We start from the raw sequence: 18,689 nt of genomic DNA on the forward strand, positions 1-18,689 counted from the left end.
TAACTAGCTTCCTTGAGAGTGACTAACATTTTCTATCAATAAGCTCAAAGTATTTTTCTGTTTAGCACTGCCTCAGATTTATGGTTATTATTTTTTTGGTCAAAGGAACAAAACAGGAGAGATCATATGGTTCTGCACGGGTTTTCACACTCTTTGGTAGGACTGATAGTGGGCACCTTGTTGTGACAATTCTTAGCCTGCATTTTGTTTTCTGTTATGGATATAGGTTATGTATCTGTTCCCATTTCTTTGTACACTACCTGGGAGATAGAGTCAAGGTTTTGGGAGAATACTGCTGAGAGCAGAGGAAAAGAACGGGCTTAACACTTTTAATGTATTTTCTGCTCATGCCATTTACATATTTTTTGCGTTTAAGTTTTGCTGAAGTCTTTTTAATGCCTGCCAAATTGCTATTTACCTTCAGTACAGAAATATAAGCTAAACTTATGATAATATAATTCAGCTTCACTGACTTTCCCTCCAATTGAAGGAAAGGAAAAAAGGCACATCTTGACATCTTCTTCCATTTTAGCAAGTAGACTTCAGTAACTTCTCATTCTGGCCTGTTTTGTTCCCTCTCCTCAATGATGATGCTGAAATAGAAAATAATGTGGTTAAAACGAACAACAGTAAAATAATAGTGACTCCAGATACTCCTTTGGAAAATGTCATTTGGGCTTCTAGGTCAGTTTTGCCTCCATAAATAGTTTATTTTGGCTTTTTTTTTTTTTTTTTTTTTTTTTGTAGTTTATTTTAAAAAGATCTCCCTTTCCAGTATCATGAACCTGAGCTATCTAATGTGATCATTCATTTGGGAAGGTGCTTCATACACTAAGAAAACTCCTAGAGACATCACATGCATGGTGACTCAACAAATAGGTTAGTCAGAGTGGGTACTTTTTTTAGTGATTCCTACTTTTTAAGCTAATTTGGACTCGTACAACTGAAGCACAAGAAAGTGGAGTGACTTTCTTACAGTCACACTGAGTCAGTGGCTTGGTACCTCCAGGCTGCACATATTTTTATTCCAACCACTGAGAAGACCACATGGCTTCTTCTTGGCATGCTTTGGGGTTTGACAGCTGAGAGGTGCAGGCTGTAGAAGCTTTTTCTGCTCCTGAGTGAGCTGGTGATTTTACAGCAGAACTTCTTAACGTAGGAGGACAGGATCCAGCCAGCAGCAATCAGTTGGCTTCTTGTCCATTCAGTCCACCCCTTGTTTGTGGAGCTCCTCTCAGACATTTTCCAACAGCACTAGCACTCACCACATAGTCTCTGCTTACCATGGGAGACAGGAAAATTGACGTGGTTTCTGTTCCCAGGGCTCTATGTCAACCTTTTGTAGTTTTGGCTGGTGAGGTTCGTAGACTTATTTTTGTTCATCACTTCAATTTTTGAATGAACCTTCCCTTTTTCCTCTCCTCCACCCCAACAACCAAAAGCAAAAATCAGCTGAAATGGCCAATTTTTTGCTGGCTTTCAGATGGAAACCATGCAAAACCACTGAGATTGGCCTGGTGTCTGCCAGAAACTATAAATAGGACTGTTTGACTGAAACTCAGCCCTGGTTTACTCAAGCCACAACCCAGAGTTGTGAGACAGTCTCTGAAACTGGGTAGATGTTTTGGAGAATGTTGGCTAAGTATAAGAAAATCAAAATTGTGCCGAGTTACCTGCTTAGTGTGGGTTGTCACAGCATAAGTTTTGTATATCTGTATTTACCATTAAATGCTCTGAAGCTTCTTTCTAGGTACATCCTGGCCTGCCTTCAGAATGGATGGAGATCCTTGACTTCTGCTTCCCAGCAGCTCTGATTCTCTGATTGTTGGGTGAAGGGTTTCTAATTCCACCCTATTTTTTTTCAAGAAGCTTTGAAATAAAAAGGTGAAATTGTGTATGCATACTACTCTGAGCATTTTATGACTTATTCAAATCCCCCCTCCTTTTTCCTTTTTTTTTTTTTTTTTTCTCTCTTTTCTTCGGACTTGACTCAATAATCTCCGGGAAATACAAGGACTATTGAAGGTAAACATATCCTTCCCTTCCATTAGAAGTAATGTTAGAGGGCAAAACAAAAGCAAATATTAAGGGTTTAACTCTGCACCAGTTTACCTCCGTGCCTAAGATGCAGCACGGAACTTCTCATGGGTTCCTAAAGGCGAATTAGGCTACAACAAGTGTTCAGATCAATACTTTTCCATCCAGCAAATAAAATACTTCTAACCCATTTAAACAGCAATGAAATTAACTGTTTATATTTGAATTCTTCTGCCCTTAGAGAGAGAAGTGTCTCATTGCATCCTACTGTTTGTTTCTATCTTTGGCTCCTCCAAACTCTACACCTAGAAGAGGTTAGCATTTCTGCTGGATTATATCGTGATGCAGAGGCCTTTTCAAAGACTTCTCCCCCCCCCCCCCCCCCCCCCCCCCCCCCCCCCCCCCCCATTAGATTTTCAGTTTATTCACCTGAGATAACAATATATTCTTGTGCTAGTAGAGCTGTCACACTTCATTTGATAATTCAGAATTTGTTCTTTGGCTTAGTGGATGAGGTGGTTTTGCAAAGGCAATGTAATTTAATGAATTTATCTGCCTGGAAGGTGTCACCCAGAATCTGAGAGAGATCTATCTTTATATATTAGCAGATCAGCCTTGACTCTGGAAGCACCTCTAGGTCACGGTGCATTCAAACCACTTTAGCACTGGGCACGTAAATAGGGAGCAAGAAGCCAGCTCCCAATTCAGCTGTCAGACAAGTGCTTCAGAGAAATTAATCACAGGTCCAACCGTGTTTATTGCCAACCAACCATGAAATACCACAACAAGGACCCCTTGTGAGGCCATAAATACTGTGTCTTCAGTCAGTAATGAGGGTGACACCACCCAAACCTGAATGTCTGTCTCAAGCTCTCTGTGCAAAGGAAGAGGCAGAGTGTAAGCTTCTTACTACATGTAAATCTAGGCAGACCACTAAAGTGCTGCTTTGTTGTGCATTTCTTATCTTCTGAGAGCCTCACTTGAGCCTCTGATCTGATTTGCACAAGGCTTTAGCATTCACTGCTGTGAGTGAACACCAGCAACTGCACTTGGAAGGTAGAAAGTGGCGGATCACATGATGTCACAAATGAGAAATCCCCAAATCCATGGGTGTTCTTTTCTACTTAATCTCCTCTTTACCATATTTCATGGTTTGGAATAGATAGGCAATGCCATTTCCTCATCTCTTTGGGGTTGTGGAGGACTTAGGAAGCTGGGAAAACACTATATTACACAAAGAAAGGAAAAGAGCACAATGAAAACTATATATCCCCAAGTTTTCCAGGTGCCAGTTCGGACACTCTCCATCCACTCTGGGCCCCATTTCCTGCTGGCTTTCTACCCTCTGATACCTGGGCTTCATGGGTAGGAAGAACATTGGAGAAGGCCTCCCTCCAGTTTTAGTTCAGCTCCTGGCTGTGGGTGAAATGGCAGGAAAAGTCTTTCTGTGCCCTGAGCTGGGGCAAAGCCAGTGCAGGTAAAGTACTGGCAAGACTCTGTTAAGGTTGTACTCAGGGCAGTTTATCAAACCTCATAACCTAGCCCCCTGTAGGCATGATTTTTTTGTTTTCTTAAAAGCACTGGGAAAGTCTTTGAACAAAAGGAAGCCTCTCTGTCAAATCTGAACACCTCTAGCATAGTGGTACAAAAAGCATCTTGATGAACCATGCAGAAAAATCAGTGTGTTTTGCCTAACCCCTTTCACAGAAGCATTTATTTTTCCTCAACAAAATTATATATATGTAAAAACAAAACAAAACAAAAACAAACCTGAAGCAGACACACAGAAAGGGAAACTTTAGTTTAAATGGAAAAAAAAAAAATAAATCAGAGTGCAACTGAACCCTGTGGAAGGTTGGGCTGAGCTGTGCTTTATCTACTCTGTGCTTATGTTGTTTTTATTCTATTTATCTGTTTAGACTAGTCTCTTCTTTAAAGGAATACCAAGCTCTTTTGAACGTGTAGTACATAAACTAAACATTAAAGAAGAGGGCATTTTAGGCTGACTGCCTGAATGTGGGGTCTCTCCTATTTAAATGAATAAACAGGACTGTCCTATTAACTCTATTGCAACTGCACCTTTTCTCTTTCTGTTTGTTTGCTATAAAACACATTGAAACTGCACACGATGCTAATGGGCCACATGACAGTAACCCAATCAATTAGCTGCTTTTAAAGATGACTCATTGTTTTGTCTGTAACATAAAACAAAAGTCCGCAGTGAAAACCCATACCAGCTTTTAGAAAAACTCCAGAGATTTATTTTTCCATTTGTGGTCTCATTTTTTAATCTCTCTCTGGAGCTCGAAGCCCAGATAGTGATGAACTGATACAGTATGTACATGCAGCAGGCATTTTTTCTTGTTGCTGTTCACATTACTGCCCAGCCTCATATGCAAGTACAATTTTAGGGTATATGTCTGATTCCCACTCCTTATCCCGATACAGCTGTGTTCACCCAGTAAGCCCCAACTTTAGTACAAACAGCCCGATATATGCCACTGTGAAGATTTTTACAGGTGGCAAACAATTTCCTTTGCATGAGTCTGCAGATTCCCAACTGCTCATTTTCATTATGTATTTTGGGATGTATTAATTTGTGTCAAATCTGTATCTGACTCATGGTTTCAGATGCAAAGAATCTGCAGAAAGTCTGCACTGAAATAAGCTCTCTTCAATTCATGTTATGTTGATAGTATCCTGTTTTAATTCAGAAGACTTGAAAAGAGGCTTTCTTGATTGTCACTTTTTATTAGTATAACTTAGAGCTTTGAAACCTATATTACACGATATCTTCAACCCTGAAAATCCACCAAAAAGTAATATGTCGAAAAACAAATAAAAAAAATAAAAATCAAACCAAACAAGGAAAAACAAACAGAAAAGCTCTTCTTCTTCAATATAACCAAAAATGAACTGGAACAAAAAGACATCACCCTGTAAGATGGCTCTTTCTGTTAGGACTGGCTGCCTTCTAGAAAATTGAACAGAGGAAAAAGATACTCTTCTCACGTCTCCTCTCAGACTTCTATAATTCTTAATCTCTAACATTTTATATATATATATGTATTTGTTTATTTATTTATTTGTAGATACACTAAAAACTGGTGAATCCTACAAATGCAACACAAAAAGATTTTTTGGGTAGTTTTAAGCTCCATATATGCTTTCCCATGTGAAGAAGAGTCTGGTACAGGAGAAAAAATAGTCCTTGACAAGTAAGGAGCCTATACAACTTACTTTGGACAAGAAAAAAGGGTACCTGCATGTTGAGCAGTCCTTTTGCTCAGAGTCTCTGGGCTGAAATACATATCAGTGAAAGAAAATTGTGCTTAAGCCTTCCTTACCCTTCATCTCCCATACTTTTTCCAGAAAGTCTGGCCTGAGTGGCCCAATGTGGCCTCATATGCTTTGCCTGTCTGCTTCAATCTAATGAAGAGAGTTTCTAGCTGAGCTGCACTATCAATCACCCCCTCCTGGAAATTATACCTACACTTTATATTCTGCATGAGAAGCAGAGGATTAAAAATTTCTTGGTTCATCTATTAAAATATTTATTATCCAAGTTCTTTCTACCCTTTCTTTTTCTTAGGTAGGGTAGTCAGTGATGAAAAGATCTGTCCTACATTAAGCGCTTTTCCAAGAAATCCAGAAATCTAAATTATAATAAAATACTGTTTCCTGTGGTGAAGGCTCCTGACACTCAAAGCCCAACACATCTTTTCAGCTGCCATTGGTGTATATACAGAGCTGACTAATTAGACACTAACTAGGGCATTTTGCCTGAATCTGTTAGCTCACAGCCTGAATTCAGTGTTTGTGCCTTCCTGAGCTAGTGTGAGCTGCTGATTTGGGGGACATAGGTCTAAAATAATGAAGGCATCTTCTTTTCACTCAGAGGCTGATCCTGCTGACTACCTTCCATTTTTCGTGAATCAGTGACTGGTTAACCTCAACAGCTGTCTTCCTGCTGATCTGAGCAGCAGATGTTCACACTATTCAAGCACCTAAGGGAGTGAAGGAGGCTGCCTTTTTCCTCAAAGTGTCTGTCTATATTTCTTTACCTGGCTACGGAGCCATAGCCCAGTAAGATTACTGGTTGGATGAATATAGAAGTACTTGATGCAGGCATCATTTGAAAATATCTTGGCAGTATTTGCACCAATAAATTGTTTCCTGTGTGGATGAAAGCCTTTAAGAATAAGGTTTATTGGGTTTATTTGCCTACATGTAGGCATCTAAAATTTACATATCCAAAACTGAGCTGGTTGCCCTCAACTCTGATCCTAGACTTTACAGAGAAATGGGGGCTTCTAGGTGTGATGCACTGGGCCATCATGGAAGAGGTTTTTTCCTGGGGTGACACAGGTCCTGTCCAGTTAGGCCAAGCATTGTCTTTGAGAAAGTATTTTATTTTTGGGCTACTAATTATTCGTTGGAAAGTGCTACCTCGTTCAAGTTTTTTGTTTTGTTTTGTTTTGTTTAATTTTACTTTTATTAAAAAAGATATGCCCTTCATAAGAAGAATATAACATTTCAGGAGGAGAACTGCTGTTTCCCATGAAGACCTGCTGGCAGCACCTCCAACATCTTTGAGGAATGATGAATTCAATCCAATATGTGTGCATGGCGTAGGGTATTTTATTACCCCTTTGTGTATTCGGAGCCTGTGTATTAATCATCACCTAGAAGCAAGAAGAAAATTGTTAGAGTCTCTTGAGGTGAAGGCTGCGTGTAAAACAGCTGAGGGCTTTGTGGTATATTGTAGTGGTTTGGAAGCTGAATTAACCTGAACTCTTTTTTTTTTTTAGTATTATTTTTTATTATTTTTTCCCTTCAGCATGACTAGCCATGGCTACAGAAATGGATTTCTTGCTGTAGAAAAAAGAAAAGCAAGGTTTTATGTATTTCCTACCAGATCAAAGCAAAAAGAGCTATTCAAGTAATTTTTCACCCTTTTGGCATGGTGCTACAGGATTAGGTGTATTTGATCTATGTCCTTTGTGAACTCCGGTGGTCCTTTTATTCAAATTTTATGGCATTTACATTAACACTGAGACACTGTTTTGATAGTTCAAGGCAGAGTTCTTACCTGGCAGAAAAAAAAATAAAGAAATACAAAACTTTTTTTTTTGGCTGTCATCCAAGGATGTTCTCTAATTTTATCCATGTATCTGCAAGTAGACGTCTAGCCTGCATATGAAATTGCATGCAAAATCTGACACATGCATGTTCACATTAAAAGCTGTTTTTTTCTATTCTTTAATGGGAGGGAGATGCCAAAAAAAAAAAAAAAAAAAAAAAAAAAAGGCAAGAAAAAATATTTTGTTATGTAAAATAACAAAATATTTTGTTTGTGAAATGTAATGTAATGAGACAGTGGCAGGTCAAATCAAATGTTCTGGTGTGGTATACTGTTATACTGTTTCCAGCACTGCTAAGGAGTGGAAGCTTAGGGAAGAATGTAAAAAGGGGAAAACAACTATAGTCTTCCCCCAACACTTTCTCAGCCTTTAGTGTCTTTAACTGTAGAGATTTTCTGAGCCTGTTCAGGGTTTGTTGACTTTCAGTGGACTCCTCCAATTTTTTCAGTCTTCCTTGGAACCTGTGTATATCTTCTGGATCTGCAACAGTCTTTGTCAAGGAATTCTGCTGTATGAAGAACTACTTCTTTTTATTTATTTTGAATTCGGTTCCTGTCACTGTTATTTGCTGTCCTCTAGTTCTACGGTTTAATCTTGGCATAAGTGTGAAGTGACAGGTCCAGCTTTGGTTAGTTTTGTGTGAATGGTTCAGAATGCCAAATCAGTGGCATTTTTGCCAATCGAATACTAGGAGTACTTACAATTTTCTTTTCTTTCCCAAGCATGTTTTGGTGTGCCATTCTAGACCATTCCATCACAAAACAAACCTTATACCTAATTACTCACATTTACCCCTTTTGTTTGCATGTTGTGGTAGCCGCTTACACAAATCAGGACTAAGTTTTTGTTTGCGTAGCTCAGAGATCTGTGTTAACAAGACATCAATCTAATGTCATCGTCTGCCTGAGGGAAAAGAACCCACAAATTAGGCTAAACATGTAGGGTGATGGACTGACAGCAATAAAATCCTTGCATGGGGCTACCACAAAGTTCAGATGGTTTGGCGAGGCACTCTAGGCTGTATTGTCTCACATTTCTCTCCACCAGTCTACAATTTAATGAATGGTCTGTCAAATGGGTCTTCTGCAGAGAGTGGTACTCCCCTTCCCATTACTCTGTGCTGTGTTTTGCCACACAAGAACAAACAGCCCAGATATTTCCAAACAGGGTCATCAACATTGCAAGAGAGCATGGGAAACCAGAATGGCAAATTAGCTTACGTCTTCTTAAGAACCATTCTCTTTCATCAGCCATCAGCCTTAATACTTTTTTTTTTTCTTTTTTTTTCTTTTTTTTTTCCCCCATAAATTAAGCTATGAACTCTCAGGACAAGAGCATATGTCTTCCTGGCAGTTTGGATAGCACCTAGGATAATGAAGCTTCTTTCCTTATGACCTCTAGGCATTACCATAATATAAATTATGAATAAAATTATTCTAGTTCATGGTCACAGCATATAGACAAATTCATACATCTAAGTTTGGGAATTATTAATTGCTTTTTTAAAAGGAACTATTGAATAGTATTCCCAAACATGTACAGCTCAGGCAGGATGCTCAGTTTATTGTCTGAAAACGGAAGGCCTTTGTTCATAAATAGGATGTGGGAAAGTTTTCAAAGCTAGTCTGCTTGTGCGTCAAATTTCTAAAAGCATTTGGATGCGTAAGGGTGCTGACATCAAAAATCCTATCCCAGGAGTTTTTCTCCACGTTTTGGTACCCACTGATAATTAAAAATTGGTTCTGAATCACGTTCTGGAAGGTGGCAGCCTGGCTGAAAGGAGTTGTGGTTTCTCTCTCCAGCCACCGACACTGTCCTGCAGCATCAAAACAAGCTATAAATTTGTCACCCTCCTGCACGCTATTTCTGCTCATATGTAAATGAGGTGCGGTTTTGTTCACTCCTGGAAAATGCTTTAAGATCAGTAAATTTTCATTCTGTGGGGAGGACTAAAGTTCATTGTCCAAGGTCTTACTATTTCTGCTATTGTCCACAGATATGTTAAACTGGGAGGTACTGCTAACTGTGATAAGGCTTCTGTGGTGTGAGCAAATATTCATTAAGATCTTAACTGAAGCAGTTGCTTCAGTTTAGATAGCTTATCAGCAATCCACTGAATGCAGATTAGGCTACAGATCCTTTGGTGTGGTTCATATTGATGATGAAGATAGAGAATTTATGTTTTGAAATCTCCAATCTTATCATTCTTCTCCCCTTGCTGTGGAAAGTCTTTGCATCTTGAAAAATACCCATCAAAACACCTCATTTTTCTTAGGATGTGTGTGCTCCTCAGGATCTTCTTGCAAAGAAATTCCTACTACTGCAGAAAACCTGTGTTGCAGGTTTGCAAACTGATGTGTATATACAAGTAGGGAATTAGAGACTGCTGTGATGGGAGTGTTGAGAAGATTGACAAATGAAGGAACTTTTAAACTCTAAGCTTTGTTAAGCTCATTCATCAACAACATCCTTTGTGCAATGGCTAATTCTCACACATTGTTTATCATCATCACTGAGTGTACAGAACTGTTTGTCTTCAACAACCATAATCAGCGGTGAGTACAATGCCACAGAGATAATGCCACACAGATGAAACTGTGGTCCTTGGTGGTCCCTAGACATGACAGTTAGATGATCGGGCATGAGACCTCATTCATGAGAGAAGCCAGAAATGAAGTGGGTTTGTGTGTTGGGTTTACAGGGCAAGGTCTTGGTAGCAGGGAGTTGCAAGGGTGGCCTCTGTGAGCAGGACCCAGCAGCTGCCCCATATTACATAAGAGCCAGCTCCAGACGGCTCCAAGGAGGACCAGTTCCAAAAAAGACTGGTCACAGCTCAGCCAGTGAGCAACACTGGTTGGGCCTCTGAGACAGCAGATTTAAGAAAGGGGAAAAACAAAACAAAACAAAACAAAAACAGCTGCCCTACAGCAGCTGGGAGAGAGGAGTGAGAAGCAGTCCTGCAGACAGACCCTCAGGCCAGTGCAGCAGGAGGGCAGGAGGTGCTCCAGGCAGGCAGCAGCAGTTCCCCTGCGGCCTGTGGAGAGGCCCCTGGTGGAGCAGGCTGTCCCCCTGCAGCCCATGGGTCCCACATGGAGCAGATCTCCACGCTGCAGCCCCCCCATGGGTGGAGGAGCCCCCGGTGGAGCAGGTGGATGTGGCCTGGAGGAGGCTGCGGCCCACAGAGAGCCCCTGCAGGAGCAGGTCCTGGGCCGGACCTGCAGCTCGTGGAGAGGAGCCCACGCAGGAGCAGGGGTCTGGTGTGCCAGAATCCCATGGGAGGGACCCTACCCTGGAGCAGAGGCAGGGAGTGACCATGAAGGAGGGTCGGAGATGAAGCATCAGGGACTGACCGCAGCCCCCATTCCCTCTTCCCCTGCACCTCTTGAGGAGTGGTTGTAGAAGAGGGTAGATGGGAACTGGAAGGTGTTTTTAGTTTGTCACTGCTCTAGCTTGTTAGTAATAGGTAATAAATTATATTAATCTCCCAATGCTGAGTCTGTTTTGCTCATTTTGCCTGTGACAATAGCTGTTGAGTGATCTCCCTATCCTTATCTCAACCCTTGAGTCCTTTCCATCATATTTTCTCTCTCTGTTCTTTTCAGAAGAGGGAGTGAGAGAGCAGTTGTGGTGGAGTTCAGCTGCCCAGCAGGGTAAAACCATCACAGTTCGTCTTCTTTTTTCTCTTATTTTTCTTGTTTATGTCTGATGATTCATGCTATTTTCCCTTCTCAAAAAGGGGGCACTTGTCTCCTCTAGATACTTTTTTTTTTTTTTTTCTTTTTTTTCTCCAGACAGTCATAATTTTTGTGTATTTCTCTTTTGCCTATTTGCAGTCCCTTGTGCTTATCTAATCCTCTGCCTGGCAAGTTTTTGTTAACTGTACTTGGGGTACCTGCAACTACACCCACCTTTTGTAGTCATGTCGCTCATGTACATAAGCAAAATGCTTATGTATTGCATCTTTCTGTGCCATGAGCACTACAAAATACTTAAATTCTCCAGTTAGTTATACCACCTCTGTACATATTTGGGTGGAAGGCAAATTAATATTAATCATATCTTGATTAATACATTTATCATTTCTAGGTGACACAGACCTCTGTTTTGCCACAGATGCATATTTGCAATATTGTTCACCTTTCTGACCTGTCTTCTCATGGCACAGCAGGCTTGTGGCCTTTTCTCTGTTACTGTCTGAACACTGGTGGCCACACTGTGTGTTGACCTTGTAAGACAGATGTATATTTTGTCAGCCTTTCTGTGGCTATTTCTGCAGATACTGAATCTGCGGTCCCCTGCTGGGGAAGAAAAGGAACTGTATTCAGTGACTAGTAAGGCTCTTCATAACTCTCTTTTCTACCTCAAGGACACAGGTTTCTTTACTCTTTCCAGTGAAAGTAATTCTACAATAAAATAAGGTCAAGGAGTTGGCCGCATCTCTGACAATATGACGTAGTGTCATTTGTAGAAATTATGCTTAGATTAACTTGTCTGTTTTTTGCCTCTCCTTTGAACTCACCATGTTCACTTTAATTTGGGAAGCTGCATTCCTCAAAGGACAGAAGGTCTGAAGAATGAGAATCAGATCCTCCTTGATTCTTCCCCCAGTTCTGCTACCATCTTCCCTTGTTACCCTGAACAAACCACTATGGACATTATTAAAATACTGGAATAACAGCCATGAAAAAAAGGTTTTGTATAAAATAATGATTTTGTCTTGGTATGGTTGGCATTCCTTGAAATAATTACAGGGAAAACCGTTGATTCTGAAGGAACCAAGCTATCCCAGTGCTTGGAAAGATGAGTCTCTGGAGTGGTCTTATGTCTGCTCCTTGTCATCCCTCCTGGGCAAGACCACACCACAGGTGCCCTAGGGACATGAAAAGCTATGTGCTGCCCAAGCTAGACATTTGCTTTCCTAACAGCAGGTTAGTCTGATCCCCAGGAAGCTCTTGGCACACTCTTACTCCTAGCTTGTCCACATCCTCAGTTTACTTATGTGGGAGAAAATCTGACACCAGATTTATAGGGAGTGCTCAGGTAAAGAAGGCAGCTGCTGTTTTCATCTGTGTAATCATTCTTCGAGGATAATGAGATGACTGAAATGTTAACTAAATCTTTGCTGCTCTTCTCATCTTCCTAACTGATGAGATTATTTGTCATCACCTCGATGAGCCAAGCCAACATTCCTGGCCCAAGCTTTTCCATTTACCTTTTTAGCTAGTGAGGGAAAGTACCTTGGAAGAGAAGCTTGCAGCTAAGTGATGAAGTCCAAAGCAATAAGGAAAAACAAAGTGAAAATGTTTGCCTTTGGGGAATGCAGTCATGTATCATACTGAGAACTTAGAAAATCCTAAACATGATAGCAAAGTTTGTTTAATTTAACAAAGTGTCAACCTATGCAGTTTGCAAAGTGGTGCACCACCTCCTGTGCCCAATGGTACACTCATGACTTCTCCCTGAGTTTTGGGCCTCATCTTATGGCTATATCAATTTAATGAACTAGCCATTTATCTACTTAAATATTAAAAACATTCAACTTATTCTCCTTGGATCTATCTGACACTTAGAAAAGAGAAATTCTAGGATTTAAAATGTATGACTTGGCATGATTAAATGGTGAAATGAATAATGTTTTAATGAGTGATTGGTAATTATTTAATAATTAAAGAGCTCTTATGAATATTCTTGAACACCCTGTGGAAAAGCTAAATAGTATGCTGATTTCATCAAGCATTCAAATCAAATCAGAATTTATTTTTATGGGATCATTTTAGAGATACTCTACAGGAACATCACCACAATAATGCAAACAGAGCATAAAAGTGACTTGCTCTAATACCTCCACTTTTTTAGTATTGGATCTTGATTTTTCCACGCAAAAGATTTCAATGCACTAATGGATTGCAGCTGAACTCTATTCCAAGTGCCACAGCAGCCAGTCAGGTTTCATCAGTCCTTCAGTGATAGGTTAAGGCTGCTTCAGGTTTGGTTCGTAAACGCAGATGAATGGTAGCTTTTTGCCACAGTTAGTGCCGTCCCATTCACCCTGTCCTGGAAACAAAGACCAAGAGTGATAACAAAGAAAAGGCAGAAGATATAAGAGAACTATTTCACTCCTTACATGGAATCATTTAATCTCAGTTCAGCACCTGGAAATTTAATTTTCTTTTCATTTGTGTTTCCATAGTATGTATATTGCAGGTTTGGGCAACATTTTAATAAGATGTTTTCTCTAGGTAATCCTGGAAATAGTCTATCCACTGGAATAGCAGAGGTTTGAGAGCAAAGTAAACTGTGTGAGTCATAAATCATCTCAGGTTTTCCTTACCTCCAATACTGAGGCTCAAGCAAAATTTTATGTTAAACAGATTGTTAATTAGTCTTCGAACAGAACTGAAAACGGATGACAGAGGCCTCTGGATGAAGGTTGTCGGAGATCCATCACTCCATTTCAACAATGACCCCTGCAGACAAAAAACAAAACAAAACAAAACAAAACAAAAACTCCAGAAGTTTAATGAGAACTGCAGGTTGCAGTTAAGTTCTGAAAGCAGTTTGGTACACTTTTATATTTGCTGGGATAGAAGAAGGACTGAACAGGGGCCCTCTTTCATGTGGACTTAGAAACAGTTATCGCTTGTGGGGATATCATTGTTCTGTAGAGCATATATAATTAATAATTATAATATATAATGAATAATTAATTTTTAATTCCATGTTAGATTAATTTCACCTCATCTTCTTTATATGAATTGTCCTCAAATAAATCATAATTTTCTTGAATATATTTGTAATTCAGAATAGACTATATCACTCATGACTAATTCACTGCAGGTAAGTGACACTCAGAATTTGAGACATTCTGAATGGACACACAGGTCATTGATATGCCCTGTTACATGTGTCAAACTTACAGAATAAAATTTCTATTTCCAACATGCACTTACAAATCTGAAATTCACTTGCTTTTACCAATTTTACTAATGTTATATTCACCATATCAGCAAAAGCTCTGATAGGTTCCTTGTCTAGAATATTTGTGAGAAAACACTTTGAATTAATTCATTAAAAATCTGAATGAATCCAAGCTTTTTATAACACCAAGTCCAATCTACTACCCTGACATTCTGCTAAAAAGAAATTAAAGAGAGAACTTACTATCCACCACCAAGTGGTGGATTTATCCACTTCTCCTTTGAGATTTGTAACTCAGCTCTCCTTCTTCAGGTGGAATATAATTGGAATATGATATTGATCAGAGTTTATCACTTTTTTTTTTTCCTCCAACTCCAATTTTCCTCTATTCCCAGCCCCCAAAATCACTGAAAGATAAAAGCATGACTTTTTGATTCATCTTTAGTTTTGCTGGGACTGAAAAGATCTTCCACGGTTACAAAGGGAAACTATTCCCTTGAAAACAAAAACATTTTTTTCTAGTAGACATTTTTCCTCAATTGAGTTATAAAGATCTTTTGACCAATGCTTGTTTTCATTACCGGTCCTGGCACACTTGCCTTTTGGTAAGTTCCACCTGTCCAGAGCTGGGTTTCCTTTTGTCCTTGAGAAAGTCTACGAAGGAATTCATTCTCTTCTTCACTAGTGATGCTGGTTAGGTGACTTCCTGCTCTTTCAATCAAACAGGTTTCCTGCACAGTATAGAGAGTTAAACATGGGAGATAAAAAATGGCTAGAGCTTTCTGAATAAGAGCTGAGCAAAGAAAAATGTGGAATAAATTATTAGTGGATGGAAAAGGACAGGGCAATAAGAGAAAGTCCAAGAAAGGGATATCTAATAGGAGTAGAAATGTGAAGTGACAGGGAAATCCACCAGAAGTTTTCAGTTTCAAAGGAAGAGGAATCAAAGGTGGAAAAAAGGAAAAGAACAAAGAGAAGGGATGTTCAAAAAAAGAAAAAAAAAAAAAAAGTAAAAACCTGAACTGTGGGATCCAAGTGAGTGGTGCCTGTAGTGTAGCCAATTACACGGGGTCTCTATAGAGCCAGTAGAGAACAAGAGGTATCTCCAGACTGTCATACACCCAGTGAAAGAAAGGCATTGAGGGGAGCTAAGATGAAGTGGCTGTCACTGGTAAGACCCTACTGAACAGCAGAGCCTAAGTATCTCCACTTTTTTGACAGCTAACGTCAGGCAAAATGAACCTTGCAATGAAGAGAAATACAAAAAGACAGATGAACAGAAATGGAGATTTCAGAACAGCTTGTCCAAAAGGATGCTATTTACAATGTTCCTTCCCTGTGTCCCTAGCCAGCTGGGGAATGGAGTAGACAGGGACAGTTCTCCACCCAGAGTCTCTCCAAACTGATTGGGTCCTCAAGAGTTTTCTTTTGCATTTGGTAGGGAAGGATATTTTTATTTGCACTGTGAAGCAAGGGCACTCTAGCTGGTGCTTAGTACTGGTGTTTAGGCTCAGAGGAAAACTCTTCTTTTTGTCCTGAGGCATTTAAATTTCATACAGTCTTACAGACATGACTCAAGAGAAATACGGCATGCCGAGGCAAACATATATGGAAAATTTTTGTGTGGCTCCTGAAAGATATCAGGTGCAGAGCTTTAAATTACAGGACTCACCTGATATCAACTGAACAGGTAGCAAAATGAAGTCAGAATGTCTTTTAGGAAGTATCAATTAATGAAGTAGAAAAAGGGTTCACCATTTACAAGATATTTGACGAATCAGCGACAAAGGTCAAACCCAGAAGAAATGGTGATGTGAGACATGTAGGAAGCAGAGGGAGAAACCCTTCAACTATAACCCTTCAATTTGGTGTCTTCTTACATTCAAGGATCCCCCAGAACCACCTAAACTTCTGTTCACTGGTGTATTAGTATTAACTCACTTTACAGAAGAGGAAAATAGGCCTCGTGCTCAAAAACCTCAGTATAAGAAGGGAAACATGAGAAATAGCAGCTCCAGAAGGTTGAGGTTCCAAGCTGGAGGCAGTTTGTTGCAGCAGCATGTCCTGTGGTGAGGCAGAGTACAGCTAACCTCATCAGCAGCACTGAGCTGAATATCACATTCTTTTGGTCTACACTGATACATGACAGAAGCAGCAGCAAGGGAGGAAAAAAGAGTCTGGTATAAGAAAGATAACTGTAGAAAGTAGAGAAGAAATGATGAACGCTCCTGTTTGGAAGAACCTGGTACCTCAGCTTTGTTCCAGGTCATTCTCTCTTGAATAAGCTTGTAGCAGCGGCCTTTGTAGCTAATCCAGCCTTTCTGACATGGATTTTTGCAGATGACTTTTGCAGATGAGCCTGGAAGAGATGGATTAGGAATTACATTATGTGCAGGATTATGTCTGTCAGAAATTTTGGGCAAGTTGTTGTGATGCTCAGCTATAGTGTTGTCAACTAAGAAACATAGAATGAACCCAAAAGAAAAGTCTCACAAATCTTTCCAGATTATCTCCCTATAATATCTTGATTCAACTAAACTGAATTCAGCAGTTCAGCATTTCACAGGGACATTCAGTAAAGTGAAACTGCAAAACAAAGGGCAAATATTAGATATTTAGGGCCTGCTTTTAAAAAATTTTTTTTTTCCCTTTTGTCTTTCAAAATAAATAAATAAATAAATAGATAGATAAAATTATAATGTTTAAAACATCAGCATATGAAGAGCACTAATTTAGGAGCCAGATGCCATTTAGGTTATAAGCAGAATTATTTTGCTGCCATCATTACAGGGTCCAGTGGGTGCAGCTGTGCTTCAGCAATCTGTTCCAATGCATGCTGCAATGCATCACATTTGTGGATTCTGCTCTGGATCTGCCCCCTGGAGACACAGCAGCAGGTTCGTTGGGCCAGCTCTGAAAGGTGTGTGGGCCTTTGTGGATTCCCAAGAGTCATCAGCATGTGGTTTGGCTGGCCTGGAGTGTAGTGTATTAGTCCGCCTTTGCTAGGGAGAGCCTGTCTCTGCAATAGTAATAGGGATTTCAGGCTGGTGCATCACATTGCTTTAGAGGAGAACAAAACACATCTGTCAGACCTGAATTAAGATGGATTTTGTTGAAAGTTCTTGGAATTGATTTCTTTCCAGTTTCTTTCTTGGTAAGTAGTCAGCACAGTTGGGTTCAACTTACAAAATATCATTGATTTCTCTCCCCAAACCACAGATGATTCAGCTTGTAATTTCCTCTACAATTATAGAGCAGTTCTCCTTAGAAACTGCTTGTATCCATTCAAAGTTTCATCTTATGGAAACCACATTTCCCCTCTCTTTGGACAGATGTGCTTGGCACTAGTCCAGATAGAAAAAAAAAAAAAAAAAAAAAAAAAAAAGAAGGTACAATAAATACTCTCTTTTCTCCTGTTTCCTCTTTTCTGCTTCCTGAAAGAAGATTCACAGCATTACAATTTCAGCTCTCTCTGGGTGCTTTTGGATCTCAGTCCATCCCAAGCTGTGGAGTTGGCTCTGGAGTTGCTAATGCTTCTGCAACCAAAATGGCCAACATGTTGCACAGTCTTTCTCCTCTAAGGCAGAACAGGGCACAAAAGAGTGGTCATGTCTTCTCTACCCCAGCACAGTGTGTGCCACCAAAGCCTAGCCAAGCCAAGCTGATTGCACAATTGGTTCTGCCGTGGCTGGCAGTCATACATTGCTCCTTCAACAACACACAGGGGAAGTCTCCACCTTCTCTTGGCATTTCCCATGACACTCAAAGTAACCTATCCTCATGCCGGGAGTCCCTGTCATGGGAAGAGCTTGGCTCCTGAGTCTGAGCGAGAGGGTCAGATAAACCACAGGATCGAGTTTGGACACATAAATCTTAGGAGCTAGTGACAGTTTGCAGAGCTTTGCAGGAGGGAAGCTTGCACTGGGGCAAGGTCACACAGAGTGTTTCTAACCTCTGATTTTTCCTCAGTGCTTTCCTGAAAAGGTCAAGATGACATTATATTCATTTTACATTTAGAAAAATACCTCAGATTTTCTTCCTTAATGACTGTAAACTAGGCCTATGCTGGCAACAGAGACAAAAAGTTGAAGCTAGGGGGCAGATTAATTTTTTGCAGCATCAGGAAAACAACTGAGGCATGTTACACTCACCTTCTGAGATGGAGAGAATCAAGGCTCCAAAAAGCAGGAAAAAAAATTGATAGGACATTGTCAGGTGGCCTGGTAGCCCTACTGCCTATGACCTGTGTAAAAAGCAGAAGGTGTTCAGTTTGGTACCTAAATATTGATGGAAGCTGGTAAGTGGAAAGATCTGCTACCCTGTGAAAGAGGCTTGCAGCAATGTGTTTTACTTCACTGAGAAGAGTATGAATGAGGTGGACAGAGGACTGGCTGAACTGTGGAGCTTGAAGCATTGTGGTCTGTGGCAAAATGTCCAGCTGGAGGCAAGTGACCAGCAGTATGTCCCAGGGGTCAATACTGCTGCCAATACTGTTTAAGATCTTTGTCAATGACCTTTGTGGTGGGACACAGTGTACCATAGGGAAGTTCACATATGACACAAAACTGGGAGGTGTAGCTGGCACACCAT

At 40.2% G+C, this 18,689-nt stretch overlaps 1 protein-coding gene across 1 annotated transcript; it reads right to left on the reverse strand.

The window, feature by feature from the left end:
- Positions 1-13,152: 13,152 nt before the first annotated feature.
- Positions 13,153-18,308, reverse strand: LOC116500174 (dromaiocalcin-1-like). The gene is made up of 5 exons (XM_032205122.1): positions 18,251-18,308; positions 16,349-16,554; positions 14,699-14,830; positions 13,513-13,648; positions 13,153-13,235 (listed from the first exon to the last, which is right to left on the reverse strand). The coding sequence occupies exons 1-5, from the start codon at positions 18,306-18,308 to the stop codon at positions 13,153-13,155; spliced, it is 615 nt and encodes a 204-aa protein (XP_032061013.1).
- Positions 18,309-18,689: the final 381 nt, after the last annotated feature.

Source organism: Aythya fuligula, chromosome 1, assembly GCF_009819795.1.
Source record: "Aythya fuligula isolate bAytFul2 chromosome 1, bAytFul2.pri, whole genome shotgun sequence".
Taxonomy (NCBI): Eukaryota; Metazoa; Chordata; class Aves; order Anseriformes; family Anatidae; genus Aythya; species Aythya fuligula.

Bases quoted from the DNA above. Each gene is read 5' to 3' on its own strand.
- LOC116500174 (XM_032205122.1), bottom strand. From the start codon at position 18,308: ATGTCCTATCAATTTTTTTTCCTGCTTTTTGGAGCCTTGATTCTCTCC. The intron at 14,831-16,348 runs GTACCAGGTTCT...TATACTGTGCAG, and splicing joins TGACCTGGAACAAAGCTGAG to GAAACCTGTTTGATTGAAAG. The intron at 13,236-13,512 runs GTAAGGAAAACC...CTTTGTTTCCAG, and splicing joins CTTGAGCCTCAGTATTGGAG to GACAGGGTGAATGGGACGGC.